This window comes from Suillus clintonianus, assembly GCF_016758775.1.
Source record: "Suillus clintonianus strain FC179 chromosome Unknown DEU56scaffold_113, whole genome shotgun sequence".
Classification (NCBI taxonomy): Eukaryota; Fungi; Basidiomycota; class Agaricomycetes; order Boletales; family Suillaceae; genus Suillus; species Suillus clintonianus.
The window spans coordinates 87,138-100,267 of NW_024539337.1; the positions used below are offsets into that span (position 1 = coordinate 87,138).

At 47.4% G+C, this 13,130-nt stretch overlaps 4 protein-coding genes across 4 annotated transcripts; 3 read left to right on the forward strand and 1 right to left on the reverse strand.

Annotated features, from left to right (window-relative positions):
- Nucleotides 1-50: 50 nt before the first annotated feature.
- Nucleotides 51-2,794, reverse strand: DEU56DRAFT_917682 (glycoside hydrolase family 37 protein; the record flags this gene model as incomplete). Its single annotated transcript, XM_041358024.1, has 9 exons — nucleotides 51-241; nucleotides 290-389; nucleotides 443-488; nucleotides 542-640; nucleotides 690-797; nucleotides 843-1,765; nucleotides 1,821-2,291; nucleotides 2,345-2,605; nucleotides 2,660-2,794. 9 exons carry the CDS (start codon nucleotides 2,792-2,794, stop codon nucleotides 51-53), a joined length of 2,334 nt encoding a protein of 777 aa, XP_041203400.1.
- A 2,062-nt stretch (nucleotides 2,795-4,856) lies between these two features.
- DEU56DRAFT_69884 (uncharacterized protein) lies at nucleotides 4,857-6,355 on the forward strand. The gene is made up of 13 exons (XM_041347282.1): nucleotides 4,857-4,881; nucleotides 4,931-5,039; nucleotides 5,091-5,119; nucleotides 5,177-5,207; nucleotides 5,260-5,292; nucleotides 5,351-5,418; nucleotides 5,470-5,524; nucleotides 5,576-5,674; nucleotides 5,721-5,837; nucleotides 5,891-5,931; nucleotides 5,985-6,010; nucleotides 6,059-6,276; nucleotides 6,331-6,355. The coding sequence occupies exons 2-12, from the start codon at nucleotides 4,973-4,975 to the stop codon at nucleotides 6,207-6,209; spliced, it is 717 nt and encodes a 238-aa protein (XP_041203401.1). The 5' UTR covers nucleotides 4,857-4,881; nucleotides 4,931-4,972; the 3' UTR covers nucleotides 6,210-6,276; nucleotides 6,331-6,355.
- A 2,126-nt stretch (nucleotides 6,356-8,481) lies between these two features.
- On the forward strand, nucleotides 8,482-10,753 carry DEU56DRAFT_831354 (uncharacterized protein). Its single transcript, XM_041354547.1, has 15 exons — nucleotides 8,482-8,937; nucleotides 8,996-9,005; nucleotides 9,058-9,077; nucleotides 9,131-9,163; nucleotides 9,215-9,311; nucleotides 9,363-9,391; nucleotides 9,450-9,480; nucleotides 9,535-9,567; nucleotides 9,626-9,693; nucleotides 9,745-9,799; nucleotides 9,851-9,949; nucleotides 10,000-10,116; nucleotides 10,170-10,210; nucleotides 10,264-10,289; nucleotides 10,338-10,753. Exons 1-15 carry the CDS (start codon nucleotides 8,878-8,880, stop codon nucleotides 10,510-10,512), a joined length of 894 nt encoding a protein of 297 aa, XP_041203402.1. The 5' UTR covers nucleotides 8,482-8,877; the 3' UTR covers nucleotides 10,513-10,753.
- Nucleotides 10,754-11,633: 880 nt separating this feature from the next.
- DEU56DRAFT_917683 (uncharacterized protein) lies at nucleotides 11,634-13,065 on the forward strand (the record flags this gene model as incomplete). The annotated part of the gene is made up of 13 exons (XM_041358025.1): nucleotides 11,634-11,697; nucleotides 11,824-11,843; nucleotides 11,897-11,929; nucleotides 11,991-12,087; nucleotides 12,139-12,167; nucleotides 12,221-12,251; nucleotides 12,305-12,337; nucleotides 12,397-12,464; nucleotides 12,521-12,575; nucleotides 12,627-12,725; nucleotides 12,772-12,888; nucleotides 12,942-12,982; nucleotides 13,036-13,065. 13 exons carry the CDS (start codon nucleotides 11,634-11,636, stop codon nucleotides 13,063-13,065), a joined length of 717 nt encoding a protein of 238 aa, XP_041203403.1.
- Between the last annotated feature and the right edge of the window lie 65 nt (nucleotides 13,066-13,130).

A 13,130-nucleotide genomic window follows, 5' to 3' on the forward strand; every position in this document is an offset into this window, starting at 1 on the left:
ATTACACGCCGCATTATAATAAGACCAAGGCATGAAAGCAGACATCGTCCTTAAGCAGGTACACCGGCGATGTTCAACGACTCCATCGCAAGGCCAAGAGGATCGGTGGCAGCAAGTGCCGCTTTAGCGACAGCATTATCAAGGTTTGCTACTGATCCGAAGAGGACTTCTGGGCTAGTGCACGTCGCGACTGCGCGACGCATGTGCATCGTTAAGAAGGATAAGCCCACCTGGTAGGCGGCTGTGATCATCGGTTAGCAGGCAAACACGGGTATGGACCGAAACGCACAGTTCATCCACCCAAAGCCCTCACGAGGAACCATCTTAAAGTCTAAACCTTGGTTGCCGTACTCAGCATCCACCAAGTGTGAAAGCTTCACTGCGTCGAACTGGCGAACATTCATGTTAGTAACGTAAAGCATCCACCGCTAGCATCACATACCTTCTCAGGTACAACTCCATTGAAATCAACAAACGCTGTGGTCATCCTACAGTAATCAAGTCAGTTCCAGCATGCACAATACGAAGTATAGTCACGCACATGTAAAGAAACCTGTACGCCAGTCGCTGTGCATCTTCCAAGTAACCGTAGCGCTCCAGTCCGACCCAAGTCATGATTTGGTGAGGAGGCCATGCATAGCTGGAAAGTGTTAGATCCACTGAAATCGCAATAGAGGAGACATACGCACGGGTAATCCCACTGCCGGTTAGGCCTGTCCAAGGAAATCTTACCCCTCGACTCTTCGGTCCCAGAAACAAGACCGCCTAGTACCTCGAACTTCTTCAACGACTGAGAACTAAGTAAAGTTAGATACATTTCTGAACAAAGACGGCTGACTTACACAAGTTGCCAGCACTGCTCCTCGCTCGCGCAACCAGCCCAGAGCGCCCAGAACGCAGTGACACTCTCATACAGGCTCTGCTTCTCTAGAACTGTGTCGTAGTCGAAGTAGAGCTTCTTGTTCTCGTTCCAGAGGTACTTGTCAATCATCTCCCTCCTGTGATCAGCTCTCTCAAACCACTCCTCGCTGTTTTGCAACCGGCTAGTTGAGCATTCGCGGTAGGGGTTGCGGTATGCCTCAACAGAAGGCGGGAAGGGTGCCAAGTCGAATTCCTCCTCGAGTGCAAGTTCGTCATCAAACACCTCCCGGATGGCTGTTCCGATATCGACTTCATACTTGTATAGCAGCGCCTGTAGATCGATCGTCCCAAGGTTCGCACATCGCTTCTCAAACCTGTACGTCGTATCATGACCCGACTCGCGCACAGCTCTGTCATGCAAGAAGTACTCGTCCAGGGCAGGTTCCTTGAGAAGTCCTTTGTTGTACTTCTCGCTGAACTCGAGAACCGAGATCCCATGCTTCTCAGCGTAAGGCTCGAGGATATGCGTGAAGTGCGTCGCCTCAGTTTCTGGAGGAATTCCAAGACCGTCGGGGCGGTACCTGGACAGCCCCGTCTTGGGGTCAATGCGGGGCTCCGCGACCCAAATGGTATGGTACTCTTTGATGGCGGCTTGGATTGCGCGTTTCAGCCACTGCCGGTTAGACTCTACATCAGAGCGATCTAGCTGATTGTAGATTTGCAGCGCCATGTCTGTCAAGAATGGAGGCTGTGTCCTGCACAGGTAGTAGCTCCGGCTTCCGTTCAGAATCTTCCCATAATGCTTGATTTCAAATATGAAGTGATCAACCATGCCTTTCGCCATGGTCACTTGTCCGTCGACAAGAAGGCCCAGGGAGATGAAGTAGGAATCCCAGTTGTAGAGCTATCATCGGATGATATTAGTCAGTGAGAATAATCGAGTGAATTGAACAAGGCACCTCATTGAAGCGAGCGCCAGGAACAATGAACGGAATACCTTTAAGGGTCCGGCCGCCCTTGCCGTCATCAACTTCATTCATAGCGAGCGCTAAAAGACCTGGCTTGGAGTTCAAGCTTTTGACAAATACGGCATCATCAGGCTTTGGAGGTAGAACCTGTACATCAAGGTTCATGTGCGGTTTCTCGCGCGCCACCTTTCTGTAGTATTCAGCCATTGCGGGTTCGCCATGAGGGACGTAGATCCGAGGTTGGACTCTGCCCGTACGGTTCTTGGGGTCCGCAGTGATAATCTCCAGGCCATCGCCGTCAATGCGGCGAGTCAGTGAGTGCCAGAATGAGTTCTTGATCATACGAGAGAGACGATCGACTGGGTTCTCTGAGAGACGTCCCTCGTCGAGGACGATACGTTTACGTCCATGATCCCGGGCTAGGGCAAGTTCCTGCAACAGGTTAGACAGCATGTATGTTCCCTAGATCGAGGTTGTATTTAGAGTGGCACGATATCGCGAACGTAGACACTGACTCGAATATCAAAAGTCTTGAAGCCATTGCTCGTGGCCGTACCGAGGGCCATCATCTTCGGGCCCGCATCCGTGATACTAATTTGGAAATCACCGTCTGTGTCCTCCTGCTCAAGGACAACACGAATGGTCTCTTCGACATCGATGAGGAAGCGACGAGGACTAGTGACGCTCTTCTCGTCGTGTGACATGCGCCGAGCCCTCATGTGCGTATCCTCCTCGAAGAGCGGAGTACGCTTCGGGTTATACCCATGAATATGTGACTATAGACGTGGCATGAGAAATTGGTAAGATAGTTGTCGAACAGGACGCCTTACATGACTGTAGGTTCTCGAACGAGTAAATGCCTCGCCGCCGCCATAGTATGTAGCGGCATCTACGTGGACTGACGATGATCTATGGGCATCATCGACGAAGGTGACGCCGGCTGGGTGATTAAGGGTGGGAGCCATGGTGATGGTAAGAGGGAAAGGAGGGAACCAAACAGAGAAGAGGTGAACAACGGCGAACTTGCTGTACTAGACTAGTTGTGGGGTACTTAAGCCTCTTTGAAGCGAAAGACAAAGTTGTGGTCTGAGGGGGTTTAGCCGAATTTATGCCTGGATTGTATTACACCACGTTGCCAAAAATAATCGTGGAAATTATCACCCTCCAAATTTCCGCGACGACAGGACTAGTGGCGGCGATGTGAGAACGACGACCGCAGGGGCAATCCTTGTGAAAGGTCGGCGATTGGGGCTGAAAACAGTCTACGACTGAGCATTGGCAATTCACTATCAGGCTTTGTTCAACCCACCTATAAGGGTTATCTTAATGGTCTGTCAGTTTCTGTCACCTCGAACCTGACCGTGATGATCTCGACAACAGAGGATTATCAAGGTGCAGTGCGGCTTACTACTGCCCTCTTTATACTCAGCATGCGAGTCAGGGACTTGTCTTACCTTCTCTCTCACCTTCATCCCGGCTGAGCGGGCGAGCCGGATCCTAGATAAGCCTTACAGATCTGGCTTCCTTTTCGTCTCCCTTTAGGCTTCTATCAGTTTTGTTTCTTAATTTTCCACAATGTGACGTAGTCCGCTCACTCGCCTTAGCCCATGAACCGACATCGTACATCATTTGGGGTGACCTTCCTGTATTTATCACCTCCTGCTTCCCGAGATTCGTATAGTTGCCATCATTCTAACACCCACGAATGAGGGAACTGTTAGGCTGAAGACCGTCTTTCCCAGATTTTCAACATGCCAAGTTCCGTGTTCCCAGTCGGCTGGTTCCCAGAGCATTCACGATATCAAACACTTGTGAGCACTCCATCTCCCATTTCCATCTCCTTCTGATTACAAGAAACGCCTTAGGATACTTGAACTTGTGGCTGGGGGGTTTGGTACACTGGCCTCAAGACCCAAGCGACGGAAGCGCGTATTTCGATATCAAACCGCCGCCTGCATGATACCTCTGTATTCACAAGTCTTGAGAGCAATTCATCCCATGCAACTCGACTATATTCTCACCAGAAATGGAAGAAACTATTCGCATTTGGAAGGTGCCCTGAACCTGCAGCGCCCCTGTTATTTCGTAGCTTATGAGGTAAGACATCATACTATGTATCCTAACATGGACGTCGTCAGAGTTCCTGACCTTTTCACTGCGAAGACTTGTGCCTTACTGGTACGCCTGGGGCAATAGTTATTCTCGACCCTTGCAATTCTCTAGGGTCGAATAACTAGCTTGTCATAAGTATCGCACAAGGCGCAAAAACGTCATGCCGACGGCAAATGGCAGTGTTGAACAGAAAGTGGTCTACATAGGTTCCCTGCTTCGCGGAAGCAATAGGACTTAGTGTGCTCCACAAATGAAGCTGTGTAAGATTGCGGGACGAGTGTTTACCAGTGGGCTCAACTATGTCGTTGCTAGGTTCCAGCTGATAGGCTGACACCGGAATATTCGCAGGCGGCCAATCAAAAACTCCTTCGGTAACTTGACCCGCCCCACCTCACTGTGTGAAGGACGTGGCGTGTTAATAATGGACTGATGTTTGACAAATTGCAAACATGCCCGAGGTTTCGGCCCTCTGCAGACTCCGGCCCCGATAAAACCACTCTGATCCTTTTGTGAACACAGCAATACCAGCGCTTGCATTTCAAATTCAGGCTGTTCTCCAAAAATACCTCCAGCGTAGCTTCTTATACTGGTCATCTTAACGCCTACCATACAATAAACTCATACCGTTCCCCCACTTTCATGGTTCCGTTGTTTGATCAAGCCGATATCAGTATCGGTATAACACTCCAGCACGCCAATGCAAGTGATGATCTGAATCAATAGTATGATGGTTCAACAAACTGACTGTTCACACGCGCTATATAGTGTGCTTTCTGTGCGTACCAACAATTTTATACGGGAGCTTTTGTGCTGAAGTTCTGTTTTAGTCGCCATAGCATGTCTTTGGGTAGGCACCAACTCACGCGCCGGCCTGTCAAATTGACCAAGTTGATTATTTCCCTGTTAGGTCTACGACTTGGCGCTCACAATCGATAGAGGAGTAGGTTTTCATACAGCCAACGGCATGCCGGCGCCTAGAGCCTGACAAGTGACATATCAAGGTCGCATACATACTGGACGCTCCATGGCGAATGCCCAAACTGACTTATCTTACCTGCCGGTACTTGCCATTTGCAATTATCGTTGCTGATATGCTTCGTATGTCCAAAATGCGCCACTCGAAGCGAGTAAAATCTTACCTGTCTTCAGGAATTATACAGCCTGGACTTTCCGTCAAGGTATATTGATATAATTCGCCTTGCCTGTTACTCGTAAAGCTCAATTCAAAAATTCAGTCCTGCACAACCTTCTCTAAATTCGACACATGTGAGTTGACACCCCTTGTGAAACGAGTACTTCCGGAGCTGACGCCTATCAGATGTCGGAGGAATCGTACTGTGTTGTGCAGAATGTTAGTATCATTTTTATTCGTCATTTCTATGGCCGACGCTGATCGTAACATCCTGCAGCACTCTTTTTGCGGAGGGTTTATGCGACAATGAATCACAGATGGATAGTAATGTGTTGCAACACTGTGGTATGTCAATCATTTGAAAGTGAGATGCTTTGTCGATAACCGAATGTATAGTTCCTCCTGGTCCCAGTGGTAGTGACACTTACATTATACAACTCTTCCTCCATAAGTAGGTCTTCTCCTGCTCGCTGATTTGGTAGTTCACGACAATGTGGTATAGTCATGCAGTCGCCTATTCCCAATGTTGCAAGCTGTTACAGCAGCGAGCAGGGTCACATTATAATTTTAGCATACAGTTTGCTCATCATCATAGAAACAGGTGAGTTTCACAGTTCTTTTATGTGATCTCGTTAAATGTTTCATAGAAATCCTCGGTTTTACGTTATACCACTCATGGAAGCTTTATAGAGAATATGGAAACACAATGCCTCTTGTGCGAGTCCTGGTCAGACATAACATCGTCTACTTTGCGTGTGGACTCTGTGAGCGAAACATAATTCTTCACAAATTGACATTAATATCTTGGGCGGAGCAGTGCTTTCGACCACGGTCATGGTCATCATGCTCACTCTTCCTGTGCGTCTTCATAATATCATGAGTCGAACACCCAATTTACAATGTGGTCGCAGGCACCGTACGGAGATGCGGCATCCAGGTAAGAGGCTGTTTCTTAGACTGGACGCAGTGATTGAATGTCTCGTAGTTTACAGTTCATGATGCATGGAATATTGGCGACACGCATGCACCGCGAGCTTTACAACACAGCTAATCACACTGGAGAGACTTTCGCGGGGGATGTGACTCTTTCTCTTGTTTTTGCACCGGCTCCGTCGGAGACGCAACCTGATTGTTGAGGACCATCTTCTATGTACCCTAGAGAATGCTAGACCAATAACCTCCAAACACCCATAGTGGATGGCTGTGAGTACATTCTTTGACAATCCCATTTTATCATCGTGAAGTTCGTTGTACCAGATTGTCAACGCTGCGAAAATGATGCCAATCAGCAGAGCCTGAGTACCGTACCACAGCGATAGCAGCAAGCAGGCTGGGACCATCACTCAGCGCATATCAGCTGCACTGTCCACAATAATGCGACCAGCAGGAATCGGACGGGAGGGTTTGTTCTCGCGGTCCTCCTCGGGATCCTGGGTCTGGTTTGCAGTGTTGAACTGCAATAAGTGGAACTATATCTACAAAGCGGTGTGCCATCGCATATGTTCATCAAACGGGTCTACCCAGGAGGACAATAGGAATCCCCTTCCGCCAAATCAAGGGCGCTCTCCATATCACACCCAACTTGACTCCTGTACCTATCCGCGAAAGCGGTCGAGTACGCGTATCGTTTCTTTCCCCGATAGACACATATTATACATCGCACTCGTTTCAACAAATCATCTCATCTTCGAAGGACGGCGTGTCTAAAACGGCCGGCGGGAACGGCGGACTGGTGGGGGCACGCCTCACACCAGGGCATTCACGCGTCCAGAGATGTAAATGGGGGCACTAGGGCCCTTCGATTAGATAGTATTGTCCTCCTTAGAGTAACTACTCTCCATAGGACATAAATTGGAATCAAAAAAAAAAAAAAAAAAAAGCGATGTGCCAAGCGCGGGTGGGGTCATGCTTGGGGGTCGCGGATAACGCGCAATGGTTATCACATACAACAAGTACCAGGGCAGTTCTGATATCACTTTTTGTAAAGAGGAAGGCCGTCTCGAGACGACAGGCAATGCGATCAGTGCGAATGAGTAGAGCTTGGGAGATAACATAGTGAGTATTTTTGAATGCTCAAGTTGAACGTTGGGTCGAGGCTTTTATACTTTGAATGCGTGCGTACAAGAAACGTGAATCGCTAACCGGGATGGCAAAGTCATGTCGGGAGTACGAAGGAACTCGAAGAGCGGTTCCAGAAGTCACGGAAGAACGTGACACGAAATCGGTCGTGAATCGATAATCCCAGAGCCCCCCAAGGCTGTGATGTCAAAGTTTAGTAGTTCAAGGTCATCGGCCTATCTTCTGCTAAGAACGATGAGGCAATGCATCATACCAGCATCGTGTTTGCCTTCCATATAGAACTCTGCCAAGTCAGGTATGCCTTCATGAGAAAAAGCTCTCGGAGTTCCCGGAACCGTCGTAGCCGGAGAGCACAGAGTAGACCAGGGATTCGAAAGAATCAGTAACATTGAACCTATACTGGCACTTGCGTACCACCGGGTAGATAATAGAAAATTTAGACCACACACCACACAGCGTTTGACCCGCGGTGTGCTCACATTGCTATGCTATGGCTATAGTTCATCAATGATCATATCATAGTATTAATGCACTCACTATCCAGGGAAGCCACAATCACCTGAACTCTGCAGAGCTTGAAGCAGTTTCCAGACCACCACAGTGTAGCACAGTTGAAGACTGCGGATATCGAATACTGATTCTGTTGTACTGTGGGAGGCCATCGGCAGGCGCTCGAGAAGTCACGAGCGCCGCAGTGAATGATTCAATGATATGATGAAATGACACTCGACTTCGAATTACCTAGGCTCTAGACACGTGTTAACCACGACCTAATTACAGACACATTTTCCACGATAGGCTACAATGGCATCAAAGCTCAGCGCTCAGCGCTCGACGGTCAACGTGAGTTCATAGTTCAGAGAGCACTGGTTTACGAATCTGACGAAACACCGAACCCAAAGGGTGACAGTGTACGGCGCAAATCCCCGGGGCAACTGTTCAGACCTCCATTTACTCGGAGAATTGACAGAAGCTGTCAACCTGATCGGAACGAAAAGGAGACAATCGGAAGATACCCTGTAAGCTTTAAACTACATGCGGATCAAAAGAATATGAACACTCAGCAATGAAGGTACCTAGATGTCTGCAGCGGCAAGGCCCAGAAAGATGCCAGAGAGCCCCACGACTGTCAGAGACCAATCATATCCCCAGGTTTTGTCAAATCCTGCTCATCAAATGTCCTTTTCGATTAGCACGAGAATCGTAGCAACACAAAGTTTGCTGATCACAATGTGCCGATGGTTGCCGGTCGGTGACACTTCTCTGTGGTTCAATAATACTAGTCCCATTCTGTGACAAAGATAGCTGTTTCCAAAATACGCGAACCCATACTTCTGACAGACTGACTAACGGAGCGCGGCTTTTCCCGAGGCAATAGTTATCCTCCGTTCCCTTGCAATTCTCCAGGGTCGAACAACCAAGTGTCGCACAAGTACTAGTGAATCGTGATATTTTGGGACGAGTCTACTGGCAGTAGGCTCAACTATTTCCCAGGCGACCAATCAAGAACTTCTTTGGTAACTTGACTCGCCCTAACTCTCGGTGCTCAAGGTATTCGGCCCTCTGCAAGCTCCCGACCCCGATGAAACACTGTCTGGTCCTTTTTTGGACACAGCATTAATACTCCAGTGCTTGCATGTTCTCCACAAATACCTTCGACGTGGCTTCTTAAACTGGCCATTATAAACGCCTAGACGCAAAGACCCATCCAGTTCCTCCGCTTTCATGATTCCGTTGTTTGATCAAGCCGATATCAGTATCGGTATCACACTCCAGCACACTAATGCAAGTGATGATTTGAATCAATAGTACAATAAACTGACTGTTCACATGCACTGTATAGTATGCTATCTGTGCGTACCAACAGTTGTATACGGGAGCTTTCGTGCTGAACTTCTGTCTTAGTTGCCATCGCATGTCTTTGGGTAGGCACCGACTCAGGTACTGGCCTGTCAAGTTGACCGAAGAAGTTGATTAGGTCTACGAATTGGCGCTCACACTCGATAAAGAAGTAGGTTTTCATCCTGGCATGACAACAATTATAGCCTAACAAATGACAAAGGTCGCATTCATACTGGACGCTCCATGGCGAATACCCAAACTAATCTATCTTACCTGCCGGTACTTTCCATTTGCAATTATCGTTATTGATATACTTCGTATGTCTAAAATGTGCCACTTGAAGCGAGTAGAATCTTACCTGTCTTCAGGAATTATACAGCCTGGACTTTCCATCAAGGTATATTAATATAATTCGCCTCGCCTGTTACTCGTAAAGCTCAGTTCAATTTTTTCAGTCCTGCACAACCTTCTCTGACTTCAGCACATGTGAGTTGGTACCCCTGGTGAAACAAGTACTTGCAGACCTGACGCCCCTACCAGATGCCGGAGGAATCGTACTGTGTTGTGCAGAATGTTAGTATCATTTTTATTCGTCATTTCTATGGCCGACCCTGATCGTAACATCCTGCAGCACTCTTTTTGCGGAGGGTCTGTGCGACAATGGGTCACAGATGGATAGTATCGTGTTGTAACGTTGTGGTAAGTTGGTCATTTGAAAGTGAGATGCTTTGTCGATAACCGAATGTATAGTTCCTCCTGGTCCCAGTGGTAGTGACACTTACATTATATAACTCTTCCTCCACAGGTAGGTCTTTTCCTGCTCGCTGATTTGGTAGTTCACAACAATGTGGTATAGTCCTGCAGTCGCCTATTCCCAAGGTTGCAAGCTGTTACAGCAGTGAGCAGGGTCACATCATAAGTTTAGCCTACGGTTTGCTCATTGTCGTAGAGATAGGTGGGTTTCACAGTTCTTTTATGTGATCTTATTACTCAAATATTTCATAGAAATCATCGGTTTCATGTTATACCACTCGTGGAAGCTTTATAGAGAATATGGAAACACAATGCCTCTTGTGCGAGTCCTGGTCAGACATAACATCGTCTACTTTGCCTGTGGACTTTGTGAGCGAAATATCATTCTTCACAAATTGAAATTAATATATGTGGTGGACCAGTACTTTCGACCACGGTCATGGTCATCATGCTCACTCTTCCCGTGCGTGTTCATAATATCATGAGTCCAACGTCCAATTCACAATGTGGCTGCAGGCACCATACGGAGAGGCGGCATCCAGGTAAGAGGCTGTTTCTTGGACTGAATGCATTGATTCAATGTCTCGCAGTTTACAGTTCGTGATGCATGAAGTATTGGCGACACGCATGCACCGCGAGCTTTATAACACAGCTCACCACACTGAAATGACTTCCGCGGGGAATGTGTCTCTTCCTCTTGTTTTTGCACCGGCTCCATCGGAGACGCAACCTGATTGTAGAGGTCCATCTTCTATGTCCCCTTGAGAATACTAGGCCAATGATTTTTAGAGAGAGAACTCGTATCTTCTCAGTTGGTACTAATAGATATTGTATGGGTACTTATGTAACCGAGAACCAGTGAATTTCACTGGTATCATCACCCGTCAGTCTGGTTGAATTCACCGCCTTACATGTTGAACATCGCCGGGTATTGCAATTGGTTATAACAACCCACCCCTTAGGTTATTTTTTATGGTGCTACAACCACATTTTTGCCGGATTCACCATGTCGCAGATCTACGAGCATGTCCCACGGCACATACTACTGGTTGAGTCGTTTTTTTTTCAGTACATGTCCGGATAATGCATATAACCATGGTTGATTATACACAGGTTGTTATGTATGGATGTCTCTCATTTCTCGAGGGTATGCCATAACGCCCTCCAAGCCAACAGTACTTTCTCTCATTAGCAGATAATTATCCACCAGACGTCAGTCCGGTCCGGCTATGACACCATCCGTACGGTCCGTCCGACTATGACACCATCCGTACGGTCCGTCCGACTCTGGTTAGTGCGGCGGCCTGCCATAAACAGAACACCGCTCATCGTCTGACTCGGAGCTCAGTAATTGGCGCACTTTGTTTTATTCGAAACTGTAAGGTACGTGCGCACACAATTAAATCATGTTGAGTACAAAACAATCAGGTTACCCTCAAGTTCAACTAACTTCTTGGGGTGTACTAGTAGGTTTTCGATGGATTGCAAACACTGTGCTCAGACGTCCACAGGCTCGAGTCTCCGACCCTGATAGAGCGTTGTCTGAACTGCCAGTGTCTAACCACTTTGGTGCTTGCATTTCAAATTCAGGCTGTTCTCCACTATTCTTCAACATCTCAATTTCGTTTCTGCTACGGGCTCATAGCTCATAGTATTGAAGGAAAGAACCCTTCTGATTCCTTCGTCTATGGTTTGCTTGAGGGAGACTAGCCCGCATCTTGAATCTCACTGAAGTCATCATATAAATTTAGAACTTTGCACTGCGCTGCGCGCAGTAGTACTAGTAGACATCCATCACGGACAACAAATACCACCGACGCAGCTTCTTAAACTGGGACTTACAACATCTATCTGCAAAAGACCTGGCAGTCAGTTCCTCCGCCATCATGGTCTCGTTGTTTGACCAAGCTGATATCGGTATCGGCATCACACTCCAGCGCACCAATGCAAGTGATCATCCGAATCAATAGTATAATGGTTCAACAAACTCACTGTTCACGTGCACTATATATAGTATGCTTATTGTGCGTACCAACGATTGTATACGGGAGCTTTTGTGCTGAACTTCTGTCTTAGTCGCCATAGCATGTCTTTGGGTAGGTACCAGCTCAGGCGCCGACCTCTCAAGTTGACTTAAGAGGTTGATTAGGTTTACGACTTGGCGCTCACACTTGATAAAGAAGTAGGTTTTCATCCAGTCAAGGGCATGACAGTGCCTATAGCCTGACAAGTGGCATACAAAGGTCGCATTCATACTGGACGCTCCATGGCGAAGGCCCAAATTGATCTATCTTACCTGCCGGTACCTACCATTTGCATCGGTCGTTACAGATATACTTCGTATGTCCAAAATGCGCCGCTTGAAGCGAGTCGAATCTCACATGTCTTCAGGAATTGTACAACCTGGACTTTCCGTCGAGGTATATTATTTACCTTGTATGTTATTCGAAAAGCTCAATTTCCAAAATCTCAGGCCTGCACAACATTCTTTATATTTGGCTCATGTGAGTTGATACTCTTGTGACACGAGTACTTCCGGAACTGACGGCCCTATCAGGTGTCGGAGGATTCGTACTGTATTGTGCAGAAGGTTAGTATCATTTTCTATTCATCATTCATGTGGCCAACCCTGGTCGCAACATCCCGCAGCGCTCTTTATGCAGAGGGTTTGGGCGGTAATGGGTCGCAGATGGATAGTAGTGTGTTGCAACGTCGTGGTAAGTCAGTCATTTGGAGTGAAATGCTTTGTCTGAGTCGATAACCAAATGCATAGCTCATCGTGGTCCCAGTGGTGGTGACACTAACATTATACAACTCTTCCTCCATAAGTAGGTCATCTCCTGCTCGCTGATTTGGTAGTTCACAGCGATGTGGCATAGTCCTGCAGTCACCTATTCCCAAAGTCGCAAGTTGCTACAACAGCGAGCGCGCTCGCATTATCATTGTGGCCTATATTCTGCTTGTTATCGTAGAAATAGGTGGGTTTCACAATTCTTTTGTAGGGTCTCATTGAATATTTCATAGAGATACTCAGTTTCATGTTATACCACTCATGGAAGCTTTATAGAGAATATGGAAACAGCATGCCTCTTGTGCGAGTCTTGGTGCGACATAACATCTTCTACTTCGCCTGTGGGCTTTGTGAGCGAGACATCATTCTTCACAAATTGACATTAATATCTGTGGCGGACCAGTATTTTCGACTGTGGTTGTGGTCGTCATGCTTACTCTTCCTGTGCGTGTTCATAATATTATGAGTCCAATATTCAACTCAAAATATGGTTGCAGGCACAATACGGAGACGCGGTATCAGAGTAAGAGGTTGTTTCTTGGACTGACCGTGTTGACTGAGTGTCTCGTAGTTTACAGTTCGTGATGCACAC